The 19,139-nt window shown below is 42.7% G+C and overlaps 1 protein-coding gene across 1 annotated transcript in view; it reads left to right on the forward strand.

The window, feature by feature from the left end:
• Nucleotides 1-498: 498 nt before the first annotated feature.
• Nucleotides 499-19,139, forward strand: part of LOC103771788 (E3 ubiquitin-protein ligase pellino homolog 2-like) — a gene marked incomplete at its 5' end in the record, with an annotated part of 43,726 nt that continues 25,085 nt past the window's right edge. The window contains one exon of the mRNA XM_008939099.1: nucleotides 499-628. Coding sequence (XP_008937347.1) covers nucleotides 499-628 — 130 coding nt within the window. The remainder of the gene's footprint in view (nucleotides 629-19,139) is intronic.

The following is a 19,139-nucleotide window of genomic DNA, read 5'->3' on the forward strand; positions in this document are numbered from 1 at the left end:
AATAGATGAAGCCTTTAGGATTAGAGTTTGAAAAAAAAGGGGAAAAAAACCAGCTGAAACTAAGTAGAGTAAAATTCCTTTTAACTTAGTTTTACTTGCCCCTAAATGATTTTGTTTTTCCAAATCACCCCTGTTGCTCCTCTTGTCTGTTCCTGTGTGAGGTCTGGGGAGGGGGATATTCTGAAACTGCAGAGAAGATTTAGGAATTGTTCTTCCAAACTCCTTTGATTCTAGAGGCAAAGAAGTATTTCTACGACTGAACAACTCGGTATTTCATTTGTAGTTGATTACCTTATTAATGATTAATAAGATTTCAACCACTGGTAGGTAAGGATTATTCAACTACTCATAATTCAGGAAATACAGCTTACCATGGTTACTTTTTTGGTTTTGCCCATGCATTTGGTCACAGCATCCTGATGTCACCAAATTGTTGCTCTCCTGTTCTGTGTTCCATGTGGTGGTGGTGGTTTATGGCAATTTTTTGTTTCCTTCTAGGTATAATGGATCCCTCCCAAATGGTGACAGAGGACGCAGGAAAAGCAGGTTTGCCCTTTACAAGCGACCGAAGGCAAATGGAGTTAAGCCCAGCACTGTTCATGTGATTTCCACTCCCCAAGCATCAAAGGTAAGAGTCAGTGGGACAAATCCTGGTTTTTCTGATGATCCTGGGTAGAAAACAACTTGTGTATTACTGCTGATTTACCCTGCTGCTGTTCCATTCTGTGCTAGTCAGATAGATTTGTTTGAATGACAAGTCTGCAGTGGATTTTCTTTCTGGGGGTGCATATCTTTAATCCAGTTGCCTGTTTAAAATCATCTTAAACCTCAGCAAGACTGACCTTTCTGTGCCTGTACTGAAAGCTGACTCTCTCAGTGCTGACTGTATCTCAGACAAGGAGTAGTCAGGTGATGTAAATACAAAAAGTATTTAAATTTCTTTCTCACTGGAGTGTAAGATTGGTATGTCTCTTTCCTCTTCAATAAGATAACTGACACAGTATAAAAAAACTATTGTGATCCTGCTGAGCCTCTCATTTTTCTTGCTACTAATGTTACTGTACACGTTTTTACCTGAGGTTTAAGGCAGATGAAGGGGGAAAAGCAGTAAAGTAAATATGTTAAGATAGTAGTTTATGGAGGAAAAGCAGTATGTCTATTAACATAATAATGTATTAAGGTATAGAACTGTTCAGGTGAGATTTCTGGTGGTGGAACATAGTTCCAAGCTGCAAAAAGTGATGCTGTCTTCTCTCAAAGCCTTCTTTCTAGAAGCAAAAAGTTATTAGTGTTGGGGCTGCACTGGAGGAGCAGTTCTGTGGTGGCACTCTACAAAGTGGATGGTTTGTAAGAGCTGTACATCACTTTTCCCAAAATGCATAGTGTGAGAGAGAGAACCTAAATACACCATTCTCAGAAGTGGTGGGGAGTGTACAGGACCTGCTTAGCGTGGCTAAATATTTAGCCTTTTTGGATTAAAAGTGTCTGTAAATATTTTTCAGTGTTTGCATTCTAAAAATGAAAGCATTTGGGTTAAATCTTCCTGATGAAATCAACACTCAGAACAGGGCTGTAGTGTATGTTTGTTGGTAACTGTGGTCTGCTGCTTAAAATGTAACAAATGGGGGGGGGGAAATGTTTTGCATAGCTGATGGAAATACAGACATGTTCTCACTGGATAATCTTAAGCATTTGGGCTGCAGATCTGTTGGCATTTGAGTTGCAACAATATTTAAACACCTCGCAGACGCTGCAAGGTGTCTGGTTAATGTTCCTCCACATTGTTGCTGTAGGGCAGAGAAAATGTGTGCTGCACAAATGAATGCCCTTATAATGATAGCACGGGGGCTGAGGGATTAAAGCCACCCCCCCCCCCCCCCAAAAAAAAACCCCCCCCCCTTGAGGGTTTGGGTTCAGGTAGGTGTGCCAAACTGAACCTATTCTTTTGCACTTTCTCTGAACCCTTATAAAAGAGCTTTTGTCTATTTATACTGTTGTCTGGGGCCGGGCTGGTGGCCCTGTGCCAGAACAGTGATGCGGTGGATTTCAGTTAATGCTCTTTCGTTGCACAGAAAGGACACTGACAACTTAAGACACTTTTGGAGGCTTTTCTGACATCTTAGGCAGCAGAACCTGAGTCTGTTTTACCAAGAATGGTTTCTGCATGCAACTTCTGGAAGAGACTGCAGAAACACAGACTAGCAGAGAAAAGAGCAAACTGCTTTGTTACTAGAAAATCATGTGCAACTTGACCTCAAAAATTTTGTTCTGTTCTCAGTCTTCCAGTCTAAATCTTATTTAAGGAAGATAAAAGAGTGGGAACTTGTGCTGCACAGGATATTAACAAGTTTCCTCCCTTTACATCCTTCCTTCTAGCCTCCCAGATACCAGTTCTCTGTTTTGCTTTGCTTGTCTGTCGCTGTGTAAACTGAATCTTGGTGTGGAAAGCAAACGTTACTGTGAGAGTACTGCTGCTTTTTGGGGGGGTGGAATTGGCAGAGGTGGGTAAAGCACTGACTGTCTCCATTTGTTTTGTCTCTGCCGTGGCACGGGTGCTGGAATTAAGTGCATGGCTGGTTTTGTGCTAATTCCACTAATGCAGCAGCTCAAGAACTGGAGCTGTCACAGATTTTTCAGTTAGCGTGTCAGCCTGAAAACTGCAGTAGATTGTGAGAGGATGCTGAAAACTGCAATAGATTGTAAGAGGATGCTTGTCATGTTCCATTGTCCCTGCTATGCAGGTGTCAAGGACAGCTGGATTAGCAATGGCTCCAGTAGTAAATTTAGCTGAGCTAATTGCACATGAATCAGTGCCTTTTGTTTTTTTCCATTGGAGTGCCTGTGTTTTGCCACTCTGCCTTCTAGAGGCACTGGAGAAGATTTAGGATTGTTTGGCCTTCTGAGGATACACAGGTATGTTCGGGGGGCTAACACTGTGTAGGGTAAGAATTTGAGTTTCTTTTCTAGTATTGTTAAAGTATGCATGCATCTCTTCAACCTTATGCTGAGGCACCACTCGGGGAATTTTCTAGTGTCCCCTCTTTTACAAAACTCAGACCAGTTGTTTGAGACAGACTTCCTGCATCATTGTCACAATTGGTACTACTGTTAGAAGGGAAGCTTAAAACTCTTATGCTGTCTCTTATGTGCATGTAACTGTCTGTGGCAGGGAGGGGGGAAGTGTGAGACTTCTCATTTACTAGGTATGAACCTTAATCAATATTTTAATAACCCTCTTTGTTAGATGAGAGTTTGTTTCAAAGTTAAGTCAAGTCACAGGAGAGGCCATTCCTTGCATTTACTTGGGCCTCCTGATGAGGAGGAAAACTGTCATCAGTCATGACTGAGGTGAAAACTTTCTGACTACCAGACTCTTGGGTCTAAGTTTGTTACTAGACCATCATGACATAGCTAGGACTGCTGATTTTTATTTTCAAGCTATTAGAGCTATTTAACAAAATCAGAAGTTTGTTGCAATGTTTATTTTTTTTTGGTTGTGTTGTCTTAACTGTTGCTTTCACACACCACAGTTAATGCCATGGAACTGGGGTCTGGGTCTGCTGGTGTCTGAGGTGATGATTCTGTGATTCTATGACAAGGTTGGCTTGTACAGAATATTATTCTTAAGTAGATGAATAATATGCCCTGCATAAATAGAACTGTATGATCCCAATTTCTGCTAAGCAAAGATGTTCATGTTCCTGTGCACAGCCAGTTTGGTTCAGTGGGCTGGTTTAGGTTACCACCTTCCCCTGTGCAAATACAGGTGGGTCTTCCCTTCTTCCCTTCCTAGTCATGATAACTTTGTTAGATATTGTTCCTTGGAGTTCTTTTTGTGAAACGTTGGGAGAGAACTCCCCCAGTTCTGTGTGGGAGGCGTGCTGGCAGCTGGCATTGACTGTGGGTTTCCTGGTGAAAACCCTCAAGCCATGTAATTCCCCGTGACCTTAGGTGTGCATGCATTTAGATTTCATCATTGGTTTCTGGTGATTTGGAACCACTTCCATGGGTGTGAAGTTTAGAAAAATGAAGATGGGGCTTCATGTGCATTTGAGTTACTTGAAGTATGGCTTTAGGAAAGATGAATTGTTGGTGTTAGCCCTCCAGGATTCCCTAGGATTACTCTGGAAGCATGAATGAATTCTGAGACCTTCCAAAGTACTGAGTCAGTGGGCAAGAGAATACAGCTGGCAAGCACTAGAAGTACCAGTTTCTAACAGGTGAATGTTGGTGCTTTGATACCTAAGCATTTGCGTTTGTAATGCTGACTTAATAGAAGGTTGCAAATGTCCTTTAAATTTCTGCAGAGTACAAAAAAAACCACCTTTAATATCTTTTTATGGTGGGATGTCTCAGTATTTATGTCTGTCTTCCTTGGGATCAAAGATTTCCTTTGGTAACCTGTGGTAGATAAAGACAACCTATTTTCTCCCTTATGAAATTACTATTTCAGGCTGACTGGGGAAGATCTTCTTGACTTCAAGTCCAATTACCTGCCGAGTTGGCTTCTGCTTTGTGCTATCACAACAGCAGCTTGTACAGTCACTGGCTGCGTTCCTGCAGCTCCAATCAAGTCTCATGCTGCTACTGGAGAAGAGCAAAATGCAGCTACACGAATAATTATTAGGTTGGGGGAGAGAGCTGCAATTTGTGCTTTGAGTGACGAGGGAAAATGAGAGTATAGGCTTCTTGTGATTATCTGCTGTAGATATTGCATCTGCTTTGAAGTACTTGGTAAATTTTGAGTAAAAAAAGACCAGAAATTCTTTTGGCACTGACAGCTTTTTGGTGCTCATTCTGGATGGGAGCTGCAGAGCTCAGCTGCTGTCAGGAGGATCCTGGGTCTGTCAGTGGCTTCTGTCTTTCCTGTTGGGCTCATTTGTGGTGTAATCAGTTCACGGAGCACTAATTTGTTCTGAAGTAACTTAATCACATGGGTGTCTTGAGAGTCCCGAGTTGTGCAGAGGCAGCTTTTTCTTGGCTCATCAGACTGAGTCTGCTTGAATAATAGTTGCCTTGATGTCATGTCCTGTCCTTTTCTTCTATTAAGAGAGCATCATCTTCACATGCTAAGTCCCTATCCTTTCCCTTTGCAGGGAGAGTGGGAAGTAGGGAATGGTGGTTGGGCAGCAGAAAATGGTTAGGCCAATTTCATTAGTAGGGCTTAATAAATAACAACTGTGACTTGGTTGGAGTTTGCCTTCCTGAGCTTTTGGGACCTACTGAACAAAATGCGTGTCAGAGGTTTTGGAAAATCACTGTAGAGTGTTTTCTAATAAAAAGCAGATGTGTTGTGAGGAAAGAGGAATTAAAAATTGCTGAGGACTACAACAGTTTTATGACTTAATGCTTTTTGTTTTCATGCTCTCCCTTCAGAGGGTAGACAGAAGATCAAAAAAATGCTTTCCTTGTAAACTCTGTCTAAGCTACATCTGCTTTAAATCACACTGAGACCAGATTCTGCTTGGATGTGGGTGCTCTTTGAAAGCAGAGGAAGGTGCAGTGATCACTGGGGCTGGTGTTAAGGAACTTGGGGGTGTTGTGTTTGCCAACAACATCCACAACTTCCACTTCACTTCCCACAGGGAGCCAGGCTGCGTGTCCCACCACTGCACAATTTCTGTCAAGTTTGCAGCTCCCTGCAACCCTATCAGAAATGACCTGGGGGAGTTTGGTCTTGTGGTAGTGGAGAGCTGGATAAAGTAGGGACAGTATCTACGAGTGTAAAATGCTGTTGTATGTGGTCAGACACTGCAAACCTTTGCTGCCCATCAGGGAATGCTCTCAGTTGTTTGTGCCACTGGAAAAGCTGCAGGTGGGATTTGTCCTGCAGGCAGCAGAGCCACTCGTTTCACTGGCTTCAGTTAAGAGAAAACCTGAAACTGGTTTTGGATCTATTGAAGGTGCATGGACTGAACATAATGTTTCTGCCTGGGTGGTGGTACTGCCTTTTGAACATGCTGTCAGGGACAACACATCACTGCAAGCTGGCATTACTGAGAACCTCCCTAGGATGTTAAAGTGATGACAATCTGCTGCTCTGTTCTGGGTGTTTGGGTGGGCTGGGCTGCTGCACAGGTAGGAACAGTCTGATGACCACAGGGACTCGTATACAGCAGTTAGAAGAGTCTGGGACTGTTGGCATCTCCAGTACAGGAATTCCTAGCTACTGTTTTGGAAACATGCTTCGTCACCTCTGTCACGAGGGGACTTCACACAGGTCTGAAGTGTGAGTTTCACATTAGCTCTGAACTGCAAAGCTCCTGTAGAGAGACAGTTTGATTCTAGGCTGCATAAAGTATAGCTTTATAGCACAGATGACACAGAGAGCCTGACCTTGGCTGAGGCTTGTACCCAAACCTGAAGACAGAAGTTGTGGTACTATGAAGAGGTGAAAGGCAGTGTGTGTCTTACTCTTGGGTTACCCTCTTTCAGTGAAGTTGAAGATTCTCTGAGCATCCTGGCCTGTTTCAAAACTAGGGTGTCCAGCAAGAGGAAGGAATTGGTTGTGCCCCTGGACTTGGCACTAGGGAGGGCACAGCTTGAAGACTGGAGTCAGGTCTGGGTGCCCCAGGGCAAGAAAGACCTTGAGAGGCTGGAGCGGGTCCAGAGAAGGGCAACAAAGCTGGTGAGGGGTCTGGGGAACATGGCTTGTGGGGAGTGGCTGAGGGACCTGGGGGTGTTGAGTCTGGAGAAGAGGAGGTTGAGGAGAGACCTTCTTGTTCTCTACAACGCCCTGACAGGAGGCTGGAGTGAGGTGAGGTTGGTCTTGTCTCCTAGATGACTGGTGATAGGGTAAGAGGCAGTGGGCTGATGCTGTGCTGGGGAGGTTTCGGTTGGGTATTAGGCAGAATTTCTTTCCTGGCAGAGTGGTGAGGCATTGGCCCAGGCTGCTCAGGGAGGTGCTGGAGTCACCATCCCTTGAGGTGTTTAATAAATGTGTAGACGTGGCACTTGGGGACACGGATTAGTGATCATGGTAGTGTTGGGTTGATTGTAGACTTGATGATCTGAGAGGTCTTTCCAACCTTAATGATTCTATGATTCTGTTTGTTGCTAACGATATATGTGTATGTTGCTTCATGCTCAGGAGAAAGTGTGGGTGCCAAGAGGAATATACAGATAATGGTGTGTTTTTCCTATGATTTCAAACTGTAATGTGCAAACAAAATTGTCTTAAATGGACAGAATGTTTTGGAAAAATCAGGTAGCATATACTGGGTCACAGCAGCGTGGAACAGAGGAGCTGGAGCTGCATCAAAGAGCAGATGAGAGTCCTGTGCTCTAAGGCTTTTTTGAGAGGGGCAATTATTTTGAAAACACAGAGAGCAATTCAGGCTTCATGGGCCAACAGTAATGTTTCAAAGAAACAGCTGCTATTCCTGCTTTACAAATTAGGAAATACTTATTTTCCAGAGTGCTTGGAGATGATGTTGATAGAAAGAACAGAATGTAAATATTTTTCTTTTGGGGAATCTTTTATGGCTACATCTGTAAAATGAGTAACTTTATCTGTTCACTGAGTGAAGTACTAGAGGGGAGACCAAAAGATTCCTCTTTCCACTGGGTTGGTAGGTCTCTTGTCTGAGACATGTTTATACTTTTTTAGATGCAGGACTGCTTTGGTTTGGGATGCTGCTGGTTTATTCCTACTCAACCCCAAAGACCTCACAAAGATCTGAGGAGAAAACAGGGAGTACTTTACCAAGATAATCTGTTTTGGAGGGATGGAGCCCCAGCAAAGTGCTTATGAGGATGCTTCATTCACTGAAGGCCCCAAGCTCTTCAGCACTGTGTGCAGAAATTCTGTTATTTGTCTTTGGCAGTCATAAGAGCAATTCAGAGTTCTTTAGCACTATGGGTTTGTTTCTGCAAGATGACTCTTTCTTTTTATCCTCTCATGAGCTGTCCTTCCATGAAAACAAGCTAGTCTAGCCATGGGTCTACATCAGAGCTTGTACTCCCATGACCTCTGTGCAGGACTGTGTTGTGCACAGACTTGTCTATAAGTTCTGCATATGTCTCTTGTCCACAGTGATTCTGCCAGTACTTCAGGAATTTCTGGACTCTGCTGATGCCTGGTGTGAGATAATGTGTGTGGTAATATGTATTTTTGCCTTCTAATTTCAGTAACAGCAGATGCCTATCACTTTGATTTGAGGAAGCTCATTAAAAGCCCAGCACTGCCAAATGACTTGGTTTTCCTTCAGCTCCATATCAGTGTGAGCTCAGAGAGCTCTGTTACACCCAGCTCACCACCCTCAGGGAGGGATAGATGCTTTCTCCTATGCTTTTTGATATTGGCAAGCAAGGAGGGGTATCCACAGCCATCAAGCTGAAAAACTGTGAGTTTGGGGCACTGCAGACAGGTTTTGTCTGTTCCCACTGGAACTCCCACACCAGTGACTGCTGCCCTTGCATTTGGCTGGCTCCTCGTGAGAACGAGACCAGTGTCTGAACAGTGACCTGGGCTGGGGATCATCCAGAGGTGTTGACAGCTGCCAGTCTTGTGGTTCCAGGGATTTCCCTGGGTTTAAGGTAGGAAGACATGCTTTCCTTTCTCTCTTGCCCTAATCCAGGGGAAGGAAAAGGGAAGGGAACAGAGGTTTGATTTTTATTTAATTAGCTTTTCTTTCACATCTCCCATGTGACCCAAGACACTTCAGTTCCAGGGCCTGTTGTCTAGTTACCTAGCTAGTAGCTGCACAATTCTGTTTCTCCTCCCAGATTTCTCAGCTGATTGGAGGCTTGTATCACCCAGTGCTCCCAGTTAGCAGCTTGGATAGCTCTTGTGTTAAACCAGTACTGTTCAGCTCCAATCAGAGATGTAATTCTTGAGCAGGGGAGTCTGAAAAGACTGTGAAGCTTTCCTGGTGATATAAACCATATTTTATGCTTGCTATGCAGCAAGGCAAACTTCTGGTGTGTTGTTTATTTGTTAGTTTTTTTATTGGTAGTCAATCTCAAATCTCGGTTAATTTTAACTGGAGAGATACTTGCTTTTGTAGGATCAGACTTCTGGGAATTGGGACTTGGTGAGACCAGAGTGTACATCATCCATACACATTTACATCCCATCTGATCCAGATCTCTGACCCTAGGGCAGCCTGCTTCTCCTCCAGCTCTTTGGGGAATGCTCTGTAGAAGCTGTTCTTTGGGTAAGGGTTAGGACCTCTGAGGATTAGAGCTCCTGTTCCCTCCTTCAGACAATGTTCTTCCTAAGCCACTGCTGTTGCTGAAGCTTAATTTCAGCTGAATTAGGTTATTCCACCTTTTCCCTCCCTGTCTCTAAGGGGTGTGCATTCTTAAATGAGTTCTGCTGTCCTCTCATATTGACACTACTAAATTCACAGGAGCAGCAACTCCCTGTCACTCCCCCAAATGGCCAGAGGTTTGGTGCTCTTCTAGCTCTGTTAAGCCCTGTTGTGGTCCTTGTGTTGAGACAACTGATCCTTTGTTGAAGAATGGTTCAGCTCCTGAGATTGGCCTTAGTTATATTTCACCAGCATAACACAAAATTACTGCTGAAATGTCTGGATTTGGGACTTGGTAAAAGCTGTCCTTCAGTCCTTGGCTCAGCTGGACTCTGGGAGTCTTTTTCATGCAACTGGGTCTTTGGGGAGCTCTGCTGGGAGTCCCTGGCTGGGTGGGTGGGTGAGTGTAATCTCACCTCACTGATAACCAACCTACCCTCCTTTGAAGCTCTTCTCTTCACAATGTTTTGACTGGGCAGCTCTTGAATGTGCAGTCTCCTCCTGAGTCCAGAATTCCAGAAGAGATAATTGAGAAGATCATGTGGTTGAGAGACAGTGAGGAAGAGGTGTGGGTTTTCTGCTTGAGGTTAAGAGTACTCTTAAAGTGCTTACAGTGTTACTAAAGCAGAACCTTTTTATCTGTGGTGTAAGTGCTTGAGTGATCAAAAAAAACCCTTCAACAATGATGAGCTGATTTCTTTAGTTTGCACATCTGATGGCACTGCACTTTATATATCCAAACCTGCCTAGTTTTGAGTTTTCCACCAAGCAGGTTTGGAGGAAATATTGAACAGGACAGTGTCTGAAAACCCACAAAAACTTGGAGGAGGACTGAAAGGTACTTTAGGATTTTTTTGGATGCCTTTTGACTGCTAGCCTTGATATGATGGCATTTGCTATTATGAACTTCAGACAATAGACTACTGTGATACATGCAGAAATTTTTCCTCCTCCCTGTTTTCTTATGCTAGCATTTGGTTTCCCACACCATTTTCTCTCTGCTCCAGCCCACCAAAGAATCTTCCACTGCTGAAGGTCAGCACTAAGGCAGTGCCTTGGTGGTCCAGGTGGGAGGCAGGCAGGAACAAAGCTGACCTTGCTTCAGCATGGGCAGCTGCTCTTATTTTGTTCCAAAAGCTGGATTGTGAAATTACTAATAGCTCAAAGTGTTCTTCTGTAACTCATCCCTGCCCCCCAAAGCTTTCTCAAATCTTGCTGTTGGGTGTTTTGTTCTCAAAAACTGACTCTTGCTGCTTGAGTGTCATAAATAAGCTGTAAGTCAAAACAAAATGTTTGCAATTTTTGTGCAAGAGGCAGCCCGTGTTAAATATCTTAAAATACTGTTCTGTTCTCAACTGTTACTGGCAATGTCTAACTCTGGTTTCCTGGGTTAAAAATACCTTGGTTATTTAATGTTCTCTCTTAGTGTCTTTGTCCTATAGTAGCAGATACTGCCAGAATTGAGAGTATTGCTGTCGTTCTGTGATTCATATAAAAAACCAGGACACTTCCTGAGGAACACTGTGGTTTGTTTTTTTTCTGGAAGTAATAGAGAAGGATTTCATAAAGGAAAGAAGTTGCACGTTTGTCAAGTTCCTTTGGATGTGTGAATTTACCCAAGGTCTGAAGTAGATTGCAGGAAGATGAGGTTATTGAACTAAGGTAGTCCCATTCATTACTCTAATTTGAAACCTTTCCAGAAGTGTCGTTGTCAAATGTCCATGTAGGCATGGGGGGGTTGGGGAGGGGAAGTCATTCCAATCATTATTTAAAGAATACTGTAATTTTTTTGAGAGAAGGAATTTGTAACTTCAGTGGGTATAGAAGTTGTTACTGAATGAACCCTGTACCCAGATTTTACTGTAAGTCTAAGCAGGAGTATCTGTTTTATACCTTGTACTTTGTTCCAATATTGGATGTTAGACAACAACTGCTTCTTGACAATGCATTATTAAAACCCTTTGGCAAATGCTTTTCTTCATGTTTTCTGTGGGGTTTAATTCCAGACCTTAAAGTTCACAAGACTTTATCCTGGGGAGTGGGTGTGAGGAGCATCCCCAAATCCTGGCAGACGAGCTTGCATCTCCCCTGCAAACCTCTGTAGCATCCAAGTTTATTTCTAGTCCTTAATGCTGGAGGATTAATCTCCCTCTATACCTGTGGCTGCACACTTCCTGCTGTCCTGTCTGCTATTGCTGTACTTCCAGCTCTTCTCGAGTTCTTCTTGTTGTGGAGACTCTTGGTGTGGAACCCTTTTACTGGTGAAGGTGAAGATGACCACATTTAGCCTTAAAAGCACTAAACCACTTAGGAGTGTAGAGGCACCCTCCTAAGCCAAAGAGTTGGATAGCTTCAAACAAATCTCTGAGAAGATTATTTTGGGATGTGACAATCTACCTCTGCTTCAGGTAGGATTGTGGGCTATGCAAATGGTGAGAGGTGATAGTTTTGCCTCAATGAGCAAAAGTTAGAGCTTTCAGGAAGCATTAATCCCTTCTGTTCTAGTGCTTGCCTGTGCTGCTGAGCTGCTGTGTCGATGGCAGAGCACTCATGTGAGTTGGGAGATCTCTGATACCCGAATATTCCTGCTCCCAGCTGTCACAGCCCTGCCTAGAATTGCTGTGCACAAGCCACTGTGCAGCAGATCAAACACCAGAGTGGTCCTCGAAGGTAGATATGGTTGAGATGGTCCATGACTTTTGGCAGCCCAGCTGTTTGAACAGCTCTTGCTTGTGGGGGTCACTGAAGGGAGTAGCAGGGCTGATGGTGCTGGGCTTGAGGTGGACACTTGTGTGCCCACACGTGCTGTACCCATGATGGTGCTGCAGGTTTAGTCTCTGTCAGGGGAGTCCAGAAAGTGGCTCAGCTGAGCAGCACGTGCCTGCTTTAGAGCACACTGACGTGGTCAAGGCTCCAGTGACTCAGGAGCAGCTCAGATGTGTATGGAAGGGGGCATGGCACATGAAATGCCATACCCGGAATCAGTTGTTCATTGTGCATGGCTCTGCCTGTGCTGAGGGCTGCCTTTATTAGCCCTGAATGCTCTGTCTGGAAGGCATTACTTTCTTGGCTTTCACTCGCCCACTTGTGAGTCGAGTTGTTGGTAGCAGTAAAAGTTCATGAATCACAGATACTTGAATTCTATCTAATCAGCCTGCTCAGTGTTCCAGGGCTGTGTCAGCCTCCTGTTCCTCAGGCTTCATTAACAGGAAGGAGAGCACTTAGAACACTTGTTTACGGGTACATAACGTCTCCTCTGTAGCCTTTGTGTAACTTGTCCTGTTGGGTATTAACATGTATTTGAAGGACAATGAAGATAAAAAATTTTTCCCTTTAAAATGAAAAACTTCCTCAGTCAAATATTAAAAGCTCAATTTCATTTCAATAACTGCCCAAAGACTTCATGTTAATTTAACATGAGGGTTTGCTGCTTATGCATTGTCTTTATTTTTTAAATTTCTGCATTGGTCTAGATACTACTCTCCTCTTGTTCCTAAAAGAGATGACTTAGTGCTAAGGGAAATTTGCAGCCTGTGAGGGGATGATGCAGTTGACAATGGCATTCTGAGATGCTTCATGCAAAAGAGTTGTATTTAAATCTATTTTAGTGCCTGCTAACTGCAGCCAGTGTGATCTTCCAATGCTCTTTTGTGCAGGCTAATTTATAATTGTGCCTTGCTGTAGTACTGCTGTATTAATAGTAGGTTGCATGAAGTGTATGTTTGGCTTCATGGGGGAAGGGAAAACACCTTGTCTTTAAAATAGAGATTGTGGTTATGTTAAAGTGCTTTTGGCAGAAACTGAGGTCGGTACCTTTCTGGGGCGGGTTGTCCTCTCAAGTGTCCAGCTTGCTCAGTCGTATGTGTAAACAGAGCAAAGACTTGCTCTCTGTGGTGTCTCAGGAGAGCTGCTGCACAGTTGTTAGGTTGGGAGTTAGTTCCTAACTTTGCCAAGATTTTAAAGCATTAAAAATCAAGGCTGAGGGGGTTGCGTTAAAGCCTCAAATAACAGGCCTAGAGGATCAGGCTGTGACATAGTTTTGGAAGAGTGTATTCTAATAACTTTTTATGAGATGGCATATAATGTGGAAATAAGCTGGTGAAGAAGCTTGTGGTTTGTCTGTTTTCCCTCATGCATAATCTCCTCTCCATCTTATGAAGCGGATAACAACACGTGCATCTTGAGAAAATGGATTCAGCACAACTTGAAGAAGTGGGCCTTGATTTAATGAATTGGCTTGAAAGGCTGGGTTAAAGCCTCCCTGCAGTTATTCTCCCTCCCAGGACACCTCTCCTGTCCCCCCCACCAGTTACCCATCTTTTGCTGCTCCACTACTCAATGCCCTTTTGTCACTGGGAGGTAAGGGACATGGGGAGTCTTGAGGTTGGTTGTTTTTTTTCCTAGCTAGCCTACGATAGATACCAGCGAGATGCCTTTGAGCCTTCTAGAAAAACACTGAGTATTTTCTTCTTGGAAAGAAAAATGTTAAAACTATACTCACGGGGTTTTTTTAAAGAGAACTTTCCTTCTCATTTTGCATTTAATATAGAAAACATATATGCACAGTGCTTAGCACTCACTACCGCTGCAGAGCCGTGTTCCTACTGGGATACATAAAGTAAAAGCAGTCCAGCATGCTCAGGAATTGGGAGACTTGATGTGCCCCAGTTCTCAGTTGTCCCACTGGTGCTTTCCTTGTGTCCATCCATCGCTCCCTCTTGGTAGCACTGAATTTATGTTTTTTTCCTTTAGAGCTGGCAGAATGAGAAACTTGTTTTTGCCGTAACGAGTTTCTTGCCTTGTCTCTGAGCACCAGCTGCAGCAGTGAGGGAACAGGAGAAGGGGATGTGTTGACAGAATATTCACATATAACATCAGATCTGGAAAAAATATGTTAATAATATACAATGCAGAACTACAAATTGTTCTCTTAATCATTTGTTTTCAATGCCTGTGTTCAGGAAAGGATTTCGGAACACTGCTGGTACTGGCTCAAATCCTAAAATCTTCACTGAATCCTAGTTTTGAATCTTCATGAATAAATAGGTCTTAACTTTGTAAAGCAGCAAATCGTAGGGTTTTATTCCATTGCTGTTTGTTCATGTTTCAGTGAAGGGTGAAAGGAAATCTTGGAGTAATAAATATGCTTCTATAATTAGAGTATTAGTTACACTAGATTAGATTATCTCTTCATTTTACTATTTCATACAGAAAATCAGTACTTGGTGCTTTGCTAAGTGAGATGTACAGAGGCAAGCATTAAAGTGACATGTTACAGTTGACTTCAAGCTCTTCTGCTGGTTTTATATTTCCCTTGGTCTTGAGTCCTTTTTGCTACTGAAGGGAAAAATGTAGGACATGTGCTATCCTTTCATAGCTCTCCTTTCCCCAAAACTATTGTTTGGAAGCTGCTCTGAGCAGAAAGTGTCACTCATCTGGGTGTCTAGCAGCGGAACACTGATTTGTGATCTCCTGGTGTCACAAATAAAATGAGCCTTCCCAGACCTGGACAGGATTTCTGCTCTTTTTTTCCTGCAGTGTTTACACTGGAGAAGCTTCATAGTAGCAACTCAGCCTTTTTCCTCTAGGAGGAATGTCTGCCTTTTGTACTTACAACTTCAGCTCATTGTTCTTTTATGAATGCCTTTTCCGTAAGTGCTGCCTGGGAGGTTTTTGTTTGTTTTTAACGAAAAGAAAAATAAAAACCTTGCATTAATTTGTGAAATCGCGTCTGAACTTCTGAACAGAAGTTAGTCAGGCTGAAGTGCAGTGATATAAAGCTGCAATTATCTCTATCTTTGTACTCCCATGGGGCTTCATTAAAGTGGCTCCTCTCCAGCTGCTTCTGTTTCCCAGCGTGGTGAAGTGCAGGATACAGCAGACACAACAAATATTTTTGTGTGTAGTATTTCCTACTTCTGATGGAACACTTAACTGCCTTTTGAGCTGTTCTTGTAGCAACAGGAGCTGTGTGAGTTCTGACAGACCTTGTAGTATATAAACCTTCTTGTTTGATAGTTGTGTGGCCAAAGGATTGACTATCCTGCTGCATCAGCTCATTCCTGGCTCTCAGCTACAGACGGGGACAACTGCAGCTCTGAAATGGCTTTAAACTGGTGTATTCCTAATATTGCTCAATGCAATTCGACAGGCACTTAATACTTTAGCTCATCAAACCTGATTTCCTGATGGGGTAGTGTGTATTTAAGCAGGCTTTACTCAAGTTTTAGATTTGCCAATCAACCCTGAGGGCAAGTATTTAACACTTCACACCTTCCTCTTAGTTACACCTTGTAGTAACATAGTCCTCTTCAGGTAGTGTGGTGTTTTTTTGGGAACACTTCAGCCTCTTTCATTTGACAATTTTAGCCATCAGATCAAAGTTTGAGCCTCAGTGCAAGGCTGTGATGGACACAAAACCTGCCTGGTGTTTACACTTTTTACTATGTAAGAATATGTCAGTGGGGAACCTGATTTTTCAACCCTTTAAATGAAAGACACTCTAGATTTATTTTTATTTACAATTGAGGATTTTTGCTTATGTATTTTAGTTAAGCATCATTCTTTTTTTATAGTGTACATGGTGTTATCTTTGCTAGCATTTAAGTCTTGAGTGCAAGTCAAGGGGAACAAACAGTTTATGCATGAATTTGTAGCCCCTTGTTAAGGGGAATATCTATAATCTTTTGAAAAGAAAGTGCTTAAATCACTATCTGCAATTCACAGTCTGCTGCCTGTGCCTGGGAAATGAATGTTAATTATTATTCAATATTTATTTTTAGGAATAGAGGTGATGTATTTTGGATAGACCAGCTCATATTTCTTACAAGAGAATATATCAATATATAGATTGGGCACCCTGTAAATCCTGGCTTTCTTAGATTCTGTCTGCAAGGAGGAGGGGGGGAAATGTATCATGACCAGGGAGAATGATATATTCTCATATTGTGCATTATTTTGTTCCATTTCAATGGAAGACAAGACTATGTAAAGGATGACCTTAATTTTTCACAAGTGGGATTGTCATCTGGGTTGAAGGCAATTTAGACCACACAGGAGAACAGTGTATGGGAAGTGTGTTAGGCAGTGTATGTGAGGAAGTAATTCAGCAAGTTCTAGTCCAAAGAAATTCCTTGCTCCCCTACGAAATAATGTGAGGAATCCCTGGAAGTCACCACCCGAGAAGAAACTCTTTGGCTTCTGTGTAACTTGCTGAGGATTTGTGTAAGTGAAACGCTCATATAATGAAGGACACTTTTAGAAGGCATATGAGAGAGAAGAAAAGGGGGAATGTGGTATTCTAAACTACTTCCCCTCCCATTTCTGGAGGAAGGGGGCAGGAGCAAAGCACCAATGCCATGATCTGGTTCCTTACCCATTCCAGTTAGATTTGGCCCCTTATGGTACCTTTCCTATCATTAAATGAGGCATTCCTTAAGTTGAAGGACATGAGAGAGCTCGGCTGTTTTTCCTTCCCAAAGGCACGTGGGCATCTCTTCAGTGCCTTTTCATCCCTGTTCACGTGTGCTTGCCTGTATCTGGGGACAGTTCCCTCAGTGGAGGGTTATAAGGTGGGTCCTAGTTTGAGTATGTACTAGAAGAAATGCTTTTCAGTGAATGTGTTTCCAGGAATCATAAGTGGCCAGAGAGAGAGAGAGGAGAGCACATGCTGGCCTGGCAATTGATTACTGGTATTAGAGCAGTGGGGGAATTCCTGAAGAGTTCTAATGGTCTGCTAAGAGCATGAAAAGGTAAACTGGGTGATTAGACACCAGAGCTGAATTTCTTCTTCCTCCATGTAGGGGATGGGAGTATGGGGCTAGTGAACCCAATCCTGTGGATAACATGCTTCTGTCAATAATATCTTGATTTGTACAGGATCTCAACATGCAACTTGTGTGATTCACACTGTCAGTGCCCTGTTGCATGTGATCCTAAACAAGTTATTGGGGTTCAGCTGCCTGGTGATAAGTCTGTGCTGTTACTGTGAGGAGTGTGAGGACTCATAGAATCATTAAAATTGGAAAAGACCTCTAAGGTAATCAAGTCCAACCATCACTGAGAGGGATAAAATAACTGCTAGTTATTTTTATTTATATATTACTGCATGGTATTGTGTGATACTGCAAAGTGAGAATTGTGTACAGGGATGGTAGAAATGTTGTTTGATAATAACATCTGTGTTGTATTTTTCTTCTAAAGTTTTTTTTTTAGTTGATAATGTTCTGGTATTGAAAGTCAAGAAAAATGAGAAGGAGTTTGTGTGATATAACCTTAAAAACTATCAGCTGGCTACTAATTACTTCAAATCCCAATAAATTCTTTGTGAAACTGAAATTCCTGAGCTGATTTCTAGTGAGATTCTATAGTGCTAAGCAATTTACAGCACTAAATGCATCACGTGAGAGAAAAACTTTATAAAAACAAAAAGAAAACCCCAAATAACAAAACCTACAAACTTCAACTGGGGGCAGTTCCAGTGCCAGAAAGATAAATAAAATAAAGGTGGCTGCAGGGAGTGGTCTGGATGACTTGGTCATAGAGGGTTTTTAAAAAGACATGTTATTTGTAGTGTAACCATAATCAAAATACTAGCAAAGCTAAATATTTGGAGGGGTTTCAACAAGTCTGCAACAGGGGCTGTATCTTGAAAACCAGTTTTCTACACTCAGTAAAAGGGAGTGATAGATTTCTTGGCTCAGATGAGAAGGGAAGGAGCAGGAGTGAGGGGATGGAGGCATCCTATTGTCCCTGTTGATGCTTAATGAAACACTGTGTGCAGCTCTGCTGTCAAGTCTTCAGAAGGATTTTGAAAGCCTGGAGAGGATGCAGATAGAAGTTGCAAAAATAATTTGAAGGCAGGAATGGAGAAATTCTGGCTTGTATAGCATCAAATAAGAACTGGCAGCTTCAACTAGCTCTCTTGCAAGTTACTCACCACAGCTCCTCGAGCAACTGCTGTGTCTGTGGCAAAAAGCAGCTCCCAGACTTGCCTCTGAACTGCAGCAGCTCCTGAGCAGTTTCAGCTTGCTGCTGTGTGAAAGCTGAAGCCCCTTGGAGAAGAGTCTGGTTTGCTTCTCAAGGACTGTGGAGCTCTGTTAGTGCACAGTGAAAATACAGGGTACTGCAAGGCTTTCTGCTCTAGCAGGGGAATCAGTAGGGAGAGCTAGAGGCTGAAGCCAAACTAACTCAAATGGGAAGCTTTTCAGGAGAACAGTGAACTATCAGAGCAAGCCAGTACAAAAGATGGCTTTTAATATCTTTCTAAAATCAGGTTGGCATGCAGCAGACTGAAAGACTTTAGTCAAACACGGCGTACTTGAAAAATGATATGGGTATAGTGGGGTGAAATGGGGAGATATCTAGCAGAAGGACCATTTGAGCTAATAAAGAGATTAGAATTAAGGTTTTCAAATGCTGACTTAGTGAAAATGCTCTTTTGGAGAATTTAGGTGCACAAAGTTATTTGGTTATTCTGATGCAAGCATTTACTTTTTTTTTTTTTTTAAAAAAAAGTAGTTATAAGAGGGTGAGGTAAGTTGTGCCATAGTCACTGTGGTGTTGTCTTGAGAGTGATGAAAAATACTCTAGTGTTCTAGTAACCACTGTTGGTGATGCATGAAACTGCATGTAGAGGGTAATGGGTCTTGGAAAAACAAATCAGGGCTGCTTGTCAGTCCCAAATTGAGACTCCTTTATTCTTTTAGGCGTAGAAAATGGTGGTGCTTATTGAGAGAGAGCAGTGCCTGTGTATACAATGTGGACAGAAAACCTGGGAAGCATTAGTCTGGGAAGATTAAAGGAAGGTACCAGCCTTTTTTTTTTCCCCATAGGTGATTTGTTGCTCCAGCTCTGTCTGCAGGGGCCTCATATTGCAGGGAAAGA

Source organism: Merops nubicus, unplaced genomic scaffold (genome assembly GCF_000691845.1).
Source record: "Merops nubicus isolate BGI_N331 unplaced genomic scaffold, ASM69184v1 scaffold5314, whole genome shotgun sequence".
Taxonomy (NCBI): Eukaryota; Metazoa; Chordata; class Aves; order Coraciiformes; family Meropidae; genus Merops; species Merops nubicus.